The sequence below is a fragment of the Taudactylus pleione genome, unplaced genomic scaffold (genome assembly GCF_031769625.1).
Source record: "Taudactylus pleione unplaced genomic scaffold, aTauple2 ptg001628l, whole genome shotgun sequence".
Lineage (NCBI taxonomy): Eukaryota > Metazoa > Chordata > Amphibia > Anura > Myobatrachidae > Taudactylus > Taudactylus pleione.
In genome coordinates this window covers 2,785,395-2,801,816 of record NW_028286025.1, presented here as the reverse complement: position 1 = coordinate 2,801,816, position 16,422 = coordinate 2,785,395, and the positions used below count along the sequence as shown (strand labels likewise).

General features: G+C 47.6%; 1 protein-coding gene across 2 annotated transcripts in view; it reads right to left on the bottom strand.

Annotated features, from left to right (window-relative positions):
- The window catches only part of EXOC3L4 (exocyst complex component 3 like 4), a 121,430-nt gene extending 105,392 nt beyond the window's left edge, over positions 1–16,038 (bottom strand). The window contains exons 1-2 of one of the 2 annotated variants that reach the window (XM_088464285.1): positions 15,926–16,038; positions 4,117–4,687 (exon numbers count right to left, since the gene is read on the bottom strand). In XM_088464285.1, the coding sequence (XP_088320411.1) occupies positions 4,117–4,657 (541 nt within the window). In that variant the 5' untranslated portion in view covers positions 4,658–4,687; positions 15,926–16,038. Of the gene's footprint in view, positions 1–4,116; positions 4,688–15,671; positions 15,743–15,925 lie in introns of those variants that run through there. The other variant, XM_088464286.1, reaches the window with a different exon arrangement.
- Positions 16,039–16,422: the final 384 nt, after the last annotated feature.

Here is a 16,422-nt window from a genome sequence, read left to right as displayed (position 1 = left end):
TTCAACAGATTGACCACCCTGGAATCCTGGCAAAGCGAATGAAGGGCTTCATCCACAAGTCCCACATGCCGAGTGGAATCGCTCTGTCTTAGCTCCTCCTTCACTTTCTCTAGCTGCTTCTGCAAAAGCCCGATGAGGGGAATGACCTCACTCAAGCTGGCAGTGTCTGAACTGACTTCACGTGTGGCAAGTTCGAAGGGCTGGAGAACCTTGCACAACACGGAAATCATTCTCCACTGTGCTTGAGTCAGGTGCATACCCCCTCCTTTGCCTATGTCATAAGTGGATGTATAGGCTTGAATGGCCTTTTGCTGCTCCTCCATCCTCTGAAGCATATAGAGGGTTGAGTTCCACCGCGTCACAACCTCTTGCTTCAGGTGATGGCGGGGCAGGTTCAAGAGTGTTTGCTGGTGCTCCAGTCTTCGGCACGCAGTCGCTGAATGGCGAAAGTGGACAGAAATTTTTCGGGCCACCCAAAGCGTCTCCTACACGCCCCTGGCGCTTTTCAGAAAATTCTGCACCACCAAATTTATTGTGTGAGCAAAACATGGGATGTGCTGGAATTTGCCCAGATGTAATGCCCGCACAATATTGGTGGCATTGTCAGATATCGCAAATCCCCAGGAGAGTCTAAGTGGGGTAAGCCACTGGGCGATGATTTCCCTCAGTTTCTCTAAGAAGTTGTCGGCGGTGTGCCTCTTACTGAAACCGGTGATACAAAGCGTAGCCTACCTTGGAACGAGCTGGCGTTTCTGAGATGCTGCTACTGGTGACACTGCTGTTGTTGCTGCATAAGGTGATACATCTACCCAGTTGCCTGTAACAGTCATATAGTCCTTAGTCTGCCCTGTTCCACTTGTCCACATGTCCGTGGTTAAGTGGACTTTGGGTACAACCACATTTTTCAGGACACTGAGGACACTTTTTCTGACGTTTCTGTACAGTCTCGGTATCGCCTGCCTAGTGAAGTGGAATATAGACGGGATTTGGAACCGGGGACACACTACCTCCATCAATTGACTAAATCCCACTGCACTAATGGCGGATACCGGACGCACGTCTAACACCAACATAGCAGTCAAGGCCTCAGTTATACGTTTTGCTTCAGGATGACTGCTGTCGTACTTCATCCTCCTCGCTAAGGACTGTTGGAGGGTCAATTGTTTAGTAAATGTAGTGGTGTTCCTACTTCCTCTCTAGGATGATGAACGACTCCCAGCAGCAGCAACAGCAGCAGCGGCAGCAGGAGGCATAGCAATGCAGGATCCTCCGGAGGAATCCCGATCCTGACTAAGGAGGAAATTGACGAGGAGGGAGTTGACGGTGTGGTTTGCAGGCACTTGGATAGAACAGGACGAAGGGATTTAGGTGTCCCTGGACTGCTTTCGGTCTTAGCCAAAGTTTCTGAACTTGACAGTACCTTTTTATGAACGCGCTGCAGGTGACGTATAAGGGAGGATGTTCCTAGGTGGTTAACGTCCCTACCCCTACTTATTTCACCTTTACATATGGTACATATGGCAAGACAGTTGTTGTCCGGATTTGGATAGAAATATTGCCAGACCAAAGAGGTGGAATGGTTGGTCTTCTGCCCAGGCATGACCGTGATGGGCTTTTTCATCCCACGGACAACAACTGTCTCCCCCGGAGCCTGATTTAAACAAACAACATCACCATCAGAATCCTCCTCGCCAACTTCCTCCTCAGCGCCAGCTACACCAGTATCCTCATCCTGTTGTACTTCAACAGTGACATCTTCAATTTGCATATCAGCAAGTGGACTGTGGGTGCTCCTTTCAGTACTTGCAGAGGGCGTGCAAATGGTGGAAAGAGCCACCTCTTCCCGTCCAGTGCTGGGAAGGTCAGGCATCGCAACCGCCACCACACTTGGACTCTCCTTGGGGATTTGTGATATCATCTTAGAACGCACAGTTCTTCGCTGAGCTTTTGCCAGCTTAACTCGTTTGATTTTTTTCAGTGGGATGAGGGCTTCCATCGTCATGTGAAGCTGAACCACTAGTCATGAACATACTAGGGATCGACCTTAGCCGTTCCTTGCCACTCCGTGTCGTAAATTGCATATTGGCAAGTTTACGTTTCTCCTCAGATGATTTAAATGTTTTTTTTAAGGTCATTTTCCTGAACTTTGTCATTGGGATTGTATATGCCCTCTACTATGACATTGGGCATCGGCCTTGGTAGACGACGTTGATGGCATGTTATCGTCTATGTCATGACTAGTGGCAGCAGCTTCAGCACTAGGAGGAAGTGGTTCTTGATCTTTCCCTATTTTATTTTTATCGGAGAAAGTTTGGTCCTCCATTTATGTTATATTGATATATATGTGCGGCTAAGGCACACAAAAACACAGAAAATATTTTTTTATTATTGTTGGAGACTAGTGCACTTTGTGGGTTACACCACCCTTTAAGAAATGAGCCAGCCGGCTCTTTACTTATGGGACACAGGCGCACGCTTGGCGCTGCTCCTTTGTTGATGCACATGCAGCTACAGTGCACACAATTCACAAAGACAGGAAAAAAAAAGAAGAATTTTTTTATTTTTTGTGGAGCGCACTTTGGGGGTTACACCACCCTTTAACAGACAGACGCACGCTTGTCGCTGCTGCTTTGAGGATGCAGGTGCGGCTACAGCCCACATAATTCACAAAGACAGAAAAAAAAAGAAGAATTTTTTATTTTTTGTGGGTTACACCACCTTTTAACAGACAGACAGGCGCACGCTTGGCACTACGCTTTGAAGATGCACGTACAGTGCACACAATTCACAAACACAGAAGAAAATTTTTTTTTTTGTTGGAGTGCACTTTGGGGGCTTACACCACCCTTTAAGAGATGAGCCAGCCGGCCCTTTACTTATGGGACCCAGGTGGACGCTTGGCGCTGCTCCTTTGTTGATGCACATGCAGCTACAGTGCACACAATTCACAAACACAAAAATTATTTGTTATTTTGTTTGTAGTGCACTTTGGGGGTTATACCACCCTTTAACGGTCAAGCCAGCCGGCCCTCTACTTATGACACAGGCACAGGCTTTTCGCTGCTCCTTTGTTGATGCACGTGCAGCCACAGTGCATACAATTCACAAACACAGAAAATAATTTTTTATTTTGTTTGGAGTGCACTTTGGGGGTTACAGCACCCTTTAACGGTCAAGCCAGCCGGCCCTTTACTTATGACACAGGCGCACGCTTGGCGCTACTTTGTTGATGCATGTGCGGCTACTGCGCACACAATTCACAAACACAGAAAAAAAAAAAAATTCTGGAGTGCACTTTGGGGGAGCACCCCTGATGCACAGATCACCCCTGGACAACACTACAGCAACCCTCTAGGACTACAGCCTTTATGAGACACTGCACAACACAGCCCAGCCAGCCCCTATGACAGCAGCACAACACAGCCCAGTCAGCCCCTATGGACAACAGCAGCACAACACAGCCCAGTCAGCCCCTATGGACTGAGTGAACACAGCCCCTATGGACAACAGCAGCACTACACAGCCCAGTCAGCCCTAACTCCCACCCTCCCTCTTCACTGTCCACAGCCGGAGTGAGAAATGGCGCTGACGTTGGGACCTTTTATAGAATCCAAAACCCGCGACATCCGGAAGGCGGGATGATAAAGTTTTGCCTCGATTTCAGTATCGAGTCAGGCGGGAAAAGTCGAGCCTGACTCGGATACGACTCAGATCAGGGGGGCTCGGGGGGGTTCGGATTTCAGAAATCCGAACCCGCTCACCCCTAATTAAAACCATCCGCTTTTGCATGTAGCCCACAAATGCTGGGCAGCTTTATTATTACACAGCAGTTTAGATTTGATTTTGGACACACCCCTCCCAAATCGAAAATCCCTTTGCACATTTTACATCTGCCCCACCTGCAGCGCAGCATAGCTTTACCCAGGCGTAGAGTTACTCACACTAGATGTACTAAGCTCTGGAAAGTGATAAATGGGAGAGTGATAAAGTACCAACCAATCAGCTCCTAACTGTCATTTTTCACACACAATTTGTAAGATGACAGTTAGGAGCTGAGTGGCTGGTAGTTTATCACTTTCCAGTTTATCAGACCCACAATGAATCGAACCATCTTACCTGATAATAACTCATTTTCTACCTTTGGTTGTTCTGATTTAGAGGTGTTGTCAGACTCATTAAAGTCTATTCTCTTCTTCACTTTCATACTACTTTTCAGTTTGTTGACCAGAGACCCAGGCCCTGCAGGGGACTCCTTCTTGTCCGGAGTGCTGGTCTCTTTTTCTTGGTCTTGTGCTTTATTCGCAGTTTTTTTAGTTAGTTTAAAACTTAGACGTGACGGTGCGAAAGACTCGTTCCTTTCCGGAGAGCCTGACTGTTCTATTTTGTTCTCTTGTTTCTGGAATTTTTTACCGGATCTAAAACTCAGAACTGGTCCCGAACGTGACTCCTTGCTCTCTGCGGAACTTTTGACTTCTTCTGTTTCATCAAATTTCTTAGAATTTCTTTTGCTCCTTCTAAAATTTCCCAATATTTTCAGAGAATTTTGAGTTTGCTTCCCTATAAAGGCTTTATCTCCTGGCTGGTGCTCCCTATAAGTGCCGTCCTGTGTCTTGTCCTCCTTAGATGTTGGGTGAGATACACGTGGCGGGATATCCATGTCTTGTCAACAGCGTTTGATGTGCTACAGCTGAAATACACAAACACACGTTCATTTGAAGCAAACATTGTAATTGATTCAGCTGTGCTTCCAGGGAATTTCCGTAGGGCTTGGCTCTGTATGCAATTTTTGATGACTGGTTTCAGAAACACTGATCTTGATGAACGACATATGTAGTCAGGGGCGTATCTATCCATTGGCCAGGATGGCACTCGCCAGGGGCGCCGACCAAAGGGGGGGCGCCGCCCGGCAGTGCCACCAGCAGACTTGGGGTGGACAATTCCCCCGGCCCCACAAGTGTAGGGCAGACCTCAGTGAGAGCGCCAGCGGTGGCTGTGTGTTTAATAGCAGCCAGCCAATGAGAGTCATACAGACTTTCATTTGCTGCTGCGTCGTCCACGGAGGGAGCCGGCTGGAGATCACTCATGAGCTCCGTGTTCCGGCTCTCCCCGTAGCATGTGATGGGAGAGACGTCATACGTCATGACGTCTCCACCATGCAGGAGAAGAGCGGGCCGGGACTTAGGGCCTGATTCAGAGCCGCTCGTAAGCGGCCGCTCGTTCGCTTCGAGCGATGTTTGCCCAACTGCGCATGCGTACGGATTGTAATACGCATGCGCGAACAAGTCAGTGCGGCCGAAAATCGTTTGTTCGCTAAATAGCGAATGCCTGCTATTTTGAGTGACAGGAGGAGGCGTATGTGGGTGGTAACAGGGGAAGGTGCTTGAAAATGGGGAGTGGAGATCCGAACGCAGGCGTGCTTAAAGGTCAATACGGGCGTTTTAAGGGTGTGCATAATTAATACAGCAGCGTCATTGACCACGTCACTGGGTTATTTTATAGTCAGAACTGCTCGCAAGATTGTGGTAGCAAAAACCAACCACAAGAATAGCGAGCAGTTCATATGCTGGTCGATGTACTCGATTAATCTAATAAATAGCAGACATGACGTAGGATGCGAGCGGCCAGGGGGCGTATTTTTATTAAAAAAACGACCGCAAGTTTTGTTTGCTCGTTCAGACATAGAGGCGTGAACAGACCGCAAAGAGCGAACGGTTCATTTGAATAGCCACCCCTATTTTCTGGATGAATGACCGCAAATAGCGTCCGGCTCTGAATCAGGCCCTTAGAGCGGACAGTGGCAGTCGCGTCAGGAGAGGGGATCAGGTAAGTTGAATTTTTTTTTTATTTGTGTGTGTGTAAGCCTCGCACTACAGGGAGGGGCACTGAAATAGGGGGTGGCCGCTACTGGGGGCACTTTATGGGGGGGTGCCCGCTACTGGGGGCACTGTATAGGTGTGGCCACTATTGGGGGCAAATTTAGGGGGGGGGTGGCCACTACTGGGGGCACTGTATAGGGGGGACTACTACTGGGGGCACTGTATAGGGGGGGACTACTACTGGGGGCACTGTATAGGGGGGACTACTACTGGGGGCACTGTATAAGGGGGACTACTACTGGGGGCACTGTATAGCGGAACTACTACTGGGGGTCTGTATAGGGGGGACTATTACTGGGGGCACTGTATAGGGGGGCTACTACTGGGGGCACTGTATAGGGGGACTACTACTGGGGGCAGTGCAGCATAGGGGGGATTACTACTGGGGGATTACTACTGGGGGCACTGCATAGGGGGGGGTATGGGGGCACCAGTCCATTACATTGCCAGGGGCGCTTGGATCCCTAGATACACCCCTGTATGTAGTTTCCTAGTGTGCAGGATAAAGGGCCATATTTTCTACAAAGTACAGTTAAAATGTGGTTGTAGTGTAATATTTTCAGCTTGGGTATTGAAGAAATATCACGTGAATGTTTCAAAAATCCCTTGCAGGGACAGAGCTGGTGATAAAGCTTTGTACCTGTGAAGCTTCTTAACACGATTCTCACTGTATTCTTTATAAAAAAAAATACCATGAGAACTTGTCTGTGCATGCGCCACATCCCCCCCCCTCTCCCTCCTCTCCTGTCCACACTGCCACCCCCCCCCCCCCCTCTTCCTGCTCTAGCCCTCCTAACCCTGGCATAGAAAAAAAAAAACACCAGTTTTGCCAACTTTATGGCTGCACATTCCAGGAGGGGGCAGCCAGATCGGCAAATCAAGGGGGCGTGGCCGGTATTTGTAGGTGGAGTAACCACACGATCACTTCATTTTGGCCCCGCCCCCGCTACACAATGCTGAGAGGGGGGGCGGGCAGAGGGGTCGGCGGCTGCCGGGAGGCTTGCCTGTCTTTCTAGGGGGCCGGAACCGGCACCTAATTTTTGGGAGGCTCCCGGACGAATCGGGAGGGTAGGCAAGTATGAATAACACTTAACTGCGCTAGACGGCTGATTGGTGATCTCCTCTCTGTGACCCGATCAGCTTATCTGTGCAGTCTTCTGAGCTGCAGTGAAAGCGCCGTTAGGGACTTTACTGCATCTCAGCTGACTGCACACAACAGCTGATTTGCTATTCCCACACATCCGTCATCAGCCTGTGGTCTATTTAGACACACAGGCTGATGACAGACACTGGCTCTGGGCCCTGCTCTGCCTGTCAGATGTCAGACAGAGCAGAGAAGGCGGAGAACTGGAGGGAACCTTGCATAAAGCCATCTGAAGATAGCGTCATTATTGCAGGGCTTCCTCAGGTATTTTTTTACAGCTGAACATTAATAAATTTGAAGCAGATTGCATTTCCAATTACAAGTATGAGAAATGCCCTTTCATACATTTAGGTGATTCTAAAATAATGTGAAAGGGGTGTGAAAAAAACAAGTTTACACATTATTTTAGTAAAAATACTACTGATAAATATGCCCGAAAGTCACATTAACTGGTATGTTTCAGAGAGTGCAGAAGTTCATCATAAGACATGGACTTACTGTAAATGTTTCAGCAGAAACGCAGATCAGACTTGTAATGTACAATTACCGCGGACCCCTTCCACCTAGCCAGGGTTGCAAGTAGATTTTGTTTCTTAGATATATGGATGGAATTTATCAAAGTGTAACAATGTGTAATTCAAAACCTCATAGTTCCTATTTTGCAGAACTCCTCCTGTATTTTCCATATTAATAGTTTGCAGAGTCAGGGGGAGATGTATCAAGCCATGGAGAGAGAGAAAATGGAGAAGTTGCCCCAAGCAACCGAACAGCTTCTGTCATTTATGTAGCACAGTTTTTAAAATTTACAGTTAGGAGCTGAGTGGTTGCTTTGGCCCATACTTGCCTACACTCTCTGAATGGCCGGGAGGCTCCCGAAAATCGGGTGGCGCCCTCGGTCACCCAGAAAAGTAGGCAAGTCTTCTGCACCCTCCTCCACAGCCCTCATCCCCCCAGCAAACCTCCCTCCACCCGCTCGACTCTCCCCTTTGCAGCCCATCCACAGAGCACAAGTGGACTGTCCGGGGGGGCGGGGTGACGTGATTCACTGTAAATTGCGTCATCACAGCCCCGCCCCCTGCTATACAACTGTAAAAGCAGGGCACACCGGAGATAATTCTATAGTAAGTAGCCATTTCACCAATAATGCAAGTTCCCACTGCTTAAATAATTTCTGACTGGAACTATTTAGCACTGTACATTTTTTTAGTTGTTTTTTTTTCTATTACTTTTATTCAATATATGCACAGGGTAGATTTACAATCAAGGATTACAATTAATATTAAATAAAAAGGCCACTATAGTAGGGATGTAGCATAAAAATGCAACACTCAGAATGTCGACACCAAAATACCGACATGCTCTGAATATCGACAGTCTGCATGTTGAAAAATGTTCATAATATTGACATTTAACACGTCGACACTCGATATCGACATACGACTATTTCGACACTTTACATGTCAACCGAACGTTCATATCGCCATTCTGAGTAGATACCCTTTAGTAAATAGGAGTGATGCTTGAGCGGGTTCGGTTCTCAGAGAACCGGACCCACCCGAACTTCCAGATCCGATTCCAAGGCGAGAGCCGAGTTCGGCTCGGGTTTTCCTGCCAGACTCTGATCTCAAAACGAGGAAAAACATAATCCTCCCACTGTCGGATTTTTGCGGGTTTTGGATTCTATAAAGGTCCCGGTGATTGGCGCCTATTTCACTCCAGGTGTGGAAGGTGAACTGAACAGACGTGTTGCTGTCACTGTCTGTATCAGTGTGTTGCTGACTTGCCTACCTTTAGGCTGTCCCTTCCGGGAGGGGACAGCCTGGACCACGCTCTTTACACATCAGGTGGGCTGAGCGGGGGGCGTGGCAGCTCAAAATGTCATCGTGGCCCCGCCCCCCGCTGTGCAGAGCCCGTAATACAGACACTGTACTGCGGGGGGCGGGGCTTCGATGACGCGTTTTAACGTGAATCGCGTCATCTGATCCCCCGGGCTGCATACTATGTGGCCGCCAACGGGGGGGGTGCCGGATGGCTGCGGCTGGTTCCGGGAGACTTGCCTGCCTTCCCGGGAGGTCGGGAGCGGCATCCGATTTTCGGGAGGCTCCCGACCAAATCGGGAGGGTAGGCAAGTATGGTGTGTTGTCCAAACTTGTCCTGTCGGGGTCTGGGGCTGAAGGTTGCTGCTGTGTTGTCCACAAAGGGGCTGGGGCTGCAGTATATAAAGGGGGGCTTCAGTGGGTGCTGCAGCTGCTGTGTCACTTGTCCTGTCAATCAAGGGGCTGCTGCTGTGTTATACATAATGGCTGCTGCTGTCCATCAAGGGGCTAGGGTTGCAGTCCATAAGGGGTGCTGTGTTTTCCAGGGGGGGTGCTCTGTCAATCAGGGGTGCTCTTCCCCGGTGTAAAAAAAATAAAAGTGAAATAAAATCAATATTATCAATCCACAAAAAATAAAAAATAAATGTTTTTGTTTTGTGTGTGTGTTAGCAATTTACCTGCACTATTATTGTTTGGTGACACTGCCGGCAAGACCGCAGTTTATCATCCACGTATTTGTGACTCTGCAGGTGGTCTGTCCGCACCCGGCAGGTGTGCTTAGTTGTCCATAAAAAAGGGGTGCTGTCTGTGTTGTTCATCAAGAGTATACTTGCCTACTTTTCAAAAAGCATTTTGGGGAGATTGTGAAAGCAGCACCTATGAGCGCGGCGGTAAAGTGGGCGTGTACTGCTACATCTGAGAGGAGCGCCATAAAACTGACTTACATCCAAATTCAAGCGAGCCCGAAAGCAATTAGTAAAATCTATTTGTTGATGGCAGCACACTAATACTCTTCAGAAAATGTATGTAGCCACAAGGATCATTGGGCCTGATTCAGAGCCACTCGTAAGCGGCAGCTCGTTCGCTCCGAGCGATGTTTGCCCAACTGCGCATGCGTACGGATCGTTATACGCATGTGCGAACCAGTCAGTGCGGTCGAAATTCATGTGCTCGCAAAATAGCGAATGCCTGCTAATTTGAGTGACAGAATGAGGCGTTTGTGGGTGGTAACAGGGGAAGGTGCTTGAAAACGGGGAGTGGAAATCCGATCGCAGGCGTGCTTAATGGTCAAAACGGGTGTTTTAAGGGAGTGCATAATTAATCCAGCAGCGTTATTGACCACGTCACTTGTTTTTTTTTAACTCAGAACTGCTCGCAAAATAGTGGTTGAAAAAACCAACCACAAGAATAGCGAGCAGTTCATACGCTGGTCGATGTACTCGATTAATCTAATAAATAGCGGACATGACGTATGGTGCGAGCGGCCAGGGGGCGTATTTTCCAAATTTACGTTCGCATGTTTTGCTCGCTCGTTCAGACTTAGAGGCGTGAACAGACCGCAAAGTGCGAACGGTTCATTTGAATAGCCACCCCTTTTTCTAAAACGAACGACCGCAAATAGCGAGCGGCTCTGAATGAGGTCCATTGTGCCTTATAACCAATGCAGGGAAATTATACTAATGATCCCATTTGAATGTATATATCTCTTTTTTTTTAATATAACCGCTTCATTATGGGGGTAAGGTGCAATCAGGGAGATAAGAAAAGTGACAAGAAAGTGATAAGGTGCCAGCCAATCGGCTCCCAAGTGTCATCTCACAGGCTGTGTTTGAAAAATGACAGTTAGGAGCTGATTGGCTGGTACCTTATCACTTTTCACTCTGTCTCCTAACACTGCTTAGTAAATAGATCCCTTAAGAGTTAAATATTTGCTTATGTTAATAATTCCTAGGGAAGTTCCAAGCTTGGCCCTGGAATAATTTTGGTTTTGACAAATAATGACCATGCTTTGTAAGAAGCTACTACACAGTTCCTGCCTCTTGTATTGCAGGCATTTCTCAACACTGTCTTTATTTACTGTAAACATACAAGGGAAGTAATTAAAGGGACTCTAACATCCAAAATTCTCTATATCCCAGCTTTGTGCAGGAGAATGTGAATGATACACTTATTTTTATCCCCTCTCTCCATACGAGCTAAAAGCCATCTCTGCCCCGTATCATATTTTTAGTCTGTATTTTTGATGTATCCCCCATTGATCTCACACATTACTCCCCCACACTGTGCCATGCCCAATACTATTGTGATACTACAGTCGTATCAGTATACAATGTGGGCCCTATATATTAAAGCATTTGGTGGAAAGGAAAACCCTCAGAAAGCTGCTTTTTTTTAGGTGTCCCACTGATGTTTCAATAGGGTGCAAGATATCACTCGCTCTTTTTTGGATTGGCACAGCAGTCCCTATAGAAGCCTGTGATGACTGCAATATTAATCAAGCTACCAAAAGCTTATCTATAGCTGGGTGCACACTATAGCGATATATCTGCAGATGATGGTCAGTCATACACACTGAACGGTCATCATCTACTTCTGCCCGCGGGTCCCGGCGGCCGAGGACGTGTAGGGGGCGTGTCCCGCTCCCCTCCCTGCGGCTGCCGCTGTGTGTGTACGGGCGGTCTGCAGACCGCCCATACACATTTGCCAATGGTGAAATATGTCTAAAACTGCCGATTTGCTGTCATTCGTGTTGATCGATGGTGTATTCATTCGTAACCATTCGTAATTTTCATTCGCGTTTTGCGGTCAATTTTGATAATCTTGGACGAACATGGCAGGATTTTGCATCCCGTTCATATTGTGCCAATGCGTACGCAATCACTCTAACTGGGCCGATTTTGCAAGTTCCGAAAGAGACCGTGCGTGATTGGCTTAAAATGTCATACGTGTGGGTGTCACACATTCATGTATTGTGTTAGTTTGCTATTGTGTAATGTAATGTCTTGTTGTTAAATTAAAAACTCTGGGTACTTACAGATGTGTCCACATACATCTATCCTCCACGCGCTACAAGTCGCGCTATACATAAGGCGGGAACTCCGTGTGTCTCAGTTGCACCGAGCGTCTTTTCGTGTGCCTTTTTTTCCCTTCAAATACGTCTTATTCGCACTGTGATGTGAATAGGTTGCACAAGCAGCTACTGCTGATTAAAATGATTTGCAGCATGCCTATGTTCTGTGTCACTCACATAATATAGGCATGCTCATACTTGTCTACCCTCCCGATTCACAGAAAAAAAGAAAAAAAAGAAAGAAAAAAAATATTCCCTCCAGCTCACTGCAGCAATATCAACAAAAAATACTTAAATCCTACATGATAATAGAGATTCAGAGGTATTAGTTACATACATTTGCAAATATATGAATAAGCACCAGGCCATCGTCAAGGCTCCTCTATACTGACGTCCCTAACATTAAGGGGTTCACGTCCGAGAAGCAAGGTTCCCCAAAAAATCCCAGCCAAGGACCATCCCCAGGGCATCACATGAAAAGGAGAAAAAAGGTGACAGTGAAGTGTAAAGAATAGATGTGTAAAGATAAATTTAGGCTAGGGGAAGGGGGGATAGGGTTAGGCACCCCTCGGGGGACTTAGGTTTAGGCGGCGGGGAACGGGGGGTTAGGTTTAGGCACTTAGAGGGGGGATTAGGGTTAGGCACAGGGGTGGAAGTTAGGGTTAGGCACCCTAAAGGAGGGTTAGGGGGTAGATTAGGTTAGGAAATACTTACCTTTCGGACGATCGTGATTTTCTTCCACGTCGGGCTGGCGATGCAGGGGTTTGAACCATGAGGCCGGCGGTGTAACATACCGATTCCGCTGGAGGGAATCTTTTTTTTTTCTGTGGTTCAGTGTAAACCCCGCCCTTTACAAGCACCTGTGCAAAGTCATTAAGCTGATGTGAGCGACCACAATATTTTTTGTTTGCAGTCTTGAGAGGCATGAAGGGAGACAGCATTGGGAGGATGTGCTGGTCCTTACAGTGCCATGTGGAGGTTCCTGGGGTACCTCCAAGGTAAGTTAGCTCTCAGCTCATACATGTGCTGTTATCATGCAGTACACTAATTTGTAATTATATGACCCAGAGTGGGTGCTACTATTATGTAGCAATAATTATTTTGGGGTGAGCGTTTGGGAGTGGGGCCCCCGGGGGGGTTCTGACTGGACCTTTTTCAGGGCATCACCACTTAATTCACATAGAAATTTTTTTATCACTTTTCTAATTGTTTGTTTATTATTTATGTCATTTTAATTCTTTCTCATTTCATTAACACTTATTGATTTATCTTTACACATCTATTCTTTACACTTTACTATCACATTTTTTCCCCTTTTTGTGTGATGCCCTGGGTATGGTCCTTGGCTGGAATTTTTTGGGGTACCTTGCTTCTTGGACGTGAACCCCTTAATGTTAGGGACGCCAGTATAGAGGAGCCTTGATGATTGCCTGGTGCTTATTCATATATTTGCAAATGTATGTAACTAATACCTCTGAATCTCTATTAGGATTTTAGTATTTTTTGTTGATATTGCTGCAGTGAGCTGGAGGGAATATTTTTTTTTCTTTCTTTTTTTTTCTTTTTTTCTGTGAATCGGGAGGGTAGACAAGTATGAGCATGCCTATATTATGTGAGTGACACAGAACATAGGCATGCTGCAAATCATTTTAATCAGCAGAAGCTGCTTGTGCTACCTATTTACATCACAGTGCGAATAAGACGCATTTGAAGGGGAAAAATGCACATGAAAAGACGCTCGGTGCAACCGAGACACACGGAGTTCCCGCCTTATGTATAGCGTGACTTGTAGCGCGTGGAGGATAGATGTATGTGGACACACCTGTAAGTACCCAGAGTTTTTAATTTAACAACAAGACATTACATTACACAATAGCAAACTAACACCATACATCAATGTGTGACACCCACACGTATGACATTTTAAACCAATCACGCACGGTCTCTTTCGGAACTTGCAAAATCGTCCCAGTTAGAATGATAGCGTACGCATTGACTCAATATGAACGGGATGCAAAATCCTGCCATGTTCATCCAAGATTTAGCCGCATTCGAATTCATTCGAGCTTCGGAAATTTACCCCTAAAAGTGCAATGTGGTCTCTGATCTCTGTGGCTGAAAATGGAACTGGCAAAGTGACTGTTAAATGTGGATGTCATTTCAGTTTCAGTTTTGTCTATGTATGGACACATGCACTTACATTATATTGGGATTATATCACAGTTGTCAGGGCCTTGGGTCATACTTCCCTACTTGATGATTTTCCTCTCCGGTAGAAGTCCAGAGAGAAGACGCAGGGGGGTGGCTAGGGGGGAGGGGCAAATTATGAGATTCTCATAGAATTGCGTCATTAGGCTCCGCCCCTTACCCGCGGATCGCTGATCCAAAGGAAAATCTGCCCATTTCAGTGGGAAGTGGGCAGAATGTGGGAGAGGTGCCTACTCTCCTGGGGGTGCGGCAGGGTTACTCAAAAAGTTAGGAGCCTCCCGCAGGTTTCCGGGAAGAGTAGGCGAGTATCCCTTGGGTGACATACCCTTGTATCAATGGGAGTAGCCTCTTTTTTACATTTAAGTGGCATGCGGTCACTGGGTCAGGCTTGCTCCGGGAGGGGGCAGTCAGGTAGGTACTGCAGGGGGCGTGGCAGCAGTAATGGTGGGCCGTGCAGGGGCATGGCAGTACAACTGCGTCACCGCGCCCCCGCCCCTGATATACAATGCTGAAATTTCAAGCATTGTAAACCGGGGGGCGGGGCTACGATGATACTATTAAGCATGAATCGCATCATCAGACCCCTCTGGACCTCCCACTTTTACCAGGTAAGTGGGAGGGTGCAGGGGGTGGCGTCAGTCCGGGAGACTTGCCCTCTCTTGCGGGCATCTTGGAGAATTCTGAGTAGAATACACACAGTGGGGGTCATTCAGACCCGGTCGTTAGCGCCGATGCACTCGGACCGGGTTGATGGCCCCCCACAGAGCATGCGCATGACGGCGCCGGCGTGCGCATGCGTGAGACCCGCTACGACCGACAGCGCCGGTCGTAGCGGGTCTCGATCCAAAGGGGGCGAGCTGTCGATGTTGATTGACAGCTCGCCCCGTTTGGATGGCGGGCCGGGGGGTGGCAGCCCAAACGGGGGCGTTCCCATGGGAACGCCTACCGTTTGAGGCGGCCCCACTGACATCACTAGTGATGTCAGTGGAGAGCTTCCGGCTCAGAGGGAGCCGAAAGCTCTCCAGGCTTATGACAAGGGAGACCCTACCCTAGGGTGTCGTCGTAAGCCCCGATGGTCGCGATGGTCTTGACCATCACGACCATCACCTTAGGCGGTCGTAAGGCTATGGGTGTTAACTCACAGCCTTACCACCGCAAAGGAGGACGTCTTGAAAATTCAAGAGGTCCTCCCCTCATTCAGACCGACCGCACGCTGTGTGCGACCGGCTCTGAATGAGGTCCTGTGTTCCGATGAGTTGTCAAACAGATGCTTATTGGAGAGAGCAGCAATAAGGGTCCACCAAGCAAACTGCACAAATAGTGCCAAGGTCATGACCTGTGGAGGACCCAGCTGCCCCTAACAACACGATAGGGGGGTTGCGACCTTGGTGTGCCAACCGCTTTTCTGAAAGTCGTTAAGTTAAAACGGTGACCTCTATGGATATGACAATGCCACAGTAATCTGGATGTAATAAAACAACTTACCAATCCATAGGGAAAGCCATATATTCTGTAGCAGCCATGTAATGATAATGGACAGACAATACAATTATTACCTGTATGATGGACCACGGTGCTGCAGTTGAGATTTATGCAGACCTCTGCAGCTGGGTACATGTGATTTACATGACATCTCAGCTGACACACTTCAAACACAAACCTACGCTCGCTCGGGTACAAGTATCACAACAAGGGTTAAACTTTTCACTGCCAGAGTCAGACAAAAGGGTTTGGCTGAAACTCAGTAGTGGAGAGCAGTAAACAAGTCAATCTCTTCTTTTGTAAATCCGGTCGGTTTTAATGTACTTACCACAAGTGTGAGAAGAGGTGTCACAGTCTGACAACTTGTTAGATTCAGGCAGAAGAGAAGACAGTGTGTTATGGAGCCCGGGAAGCAGCTATTCTGCATTCCCCGCAGGAGAATGGAGGTTATATCGCAGCAGTCACTTCCCACCTGTTGTTCTGTACTTGCACTTTCACTTTTAGTTGAGCAAATCATGTTGCAGGTAGGGAAAGATTTTCAATCATTAACAGAAGTTTGCGGTGGGTGGACAGTTTAGTGTCAATAGAAGTGCAATTCATAACACAATGGACCCTATGCTAGTATCTACATGTCAATCTTAGCAAGTCTTTGCGGCAATAGCCAGCCGCACTTTACGGCAGCCCGAACTCGCACAATAGTGCTCGCAGTCCCTTAGGGCTCTGAGCAAAATTGTGCAAATTCGGGCTATGAGGCGGCCGTGAGAGGCGCGAGATGAGGTGCCGTTGCTGGTGTTTTAAATTTTAATACCGTGGCAACAGCAACCT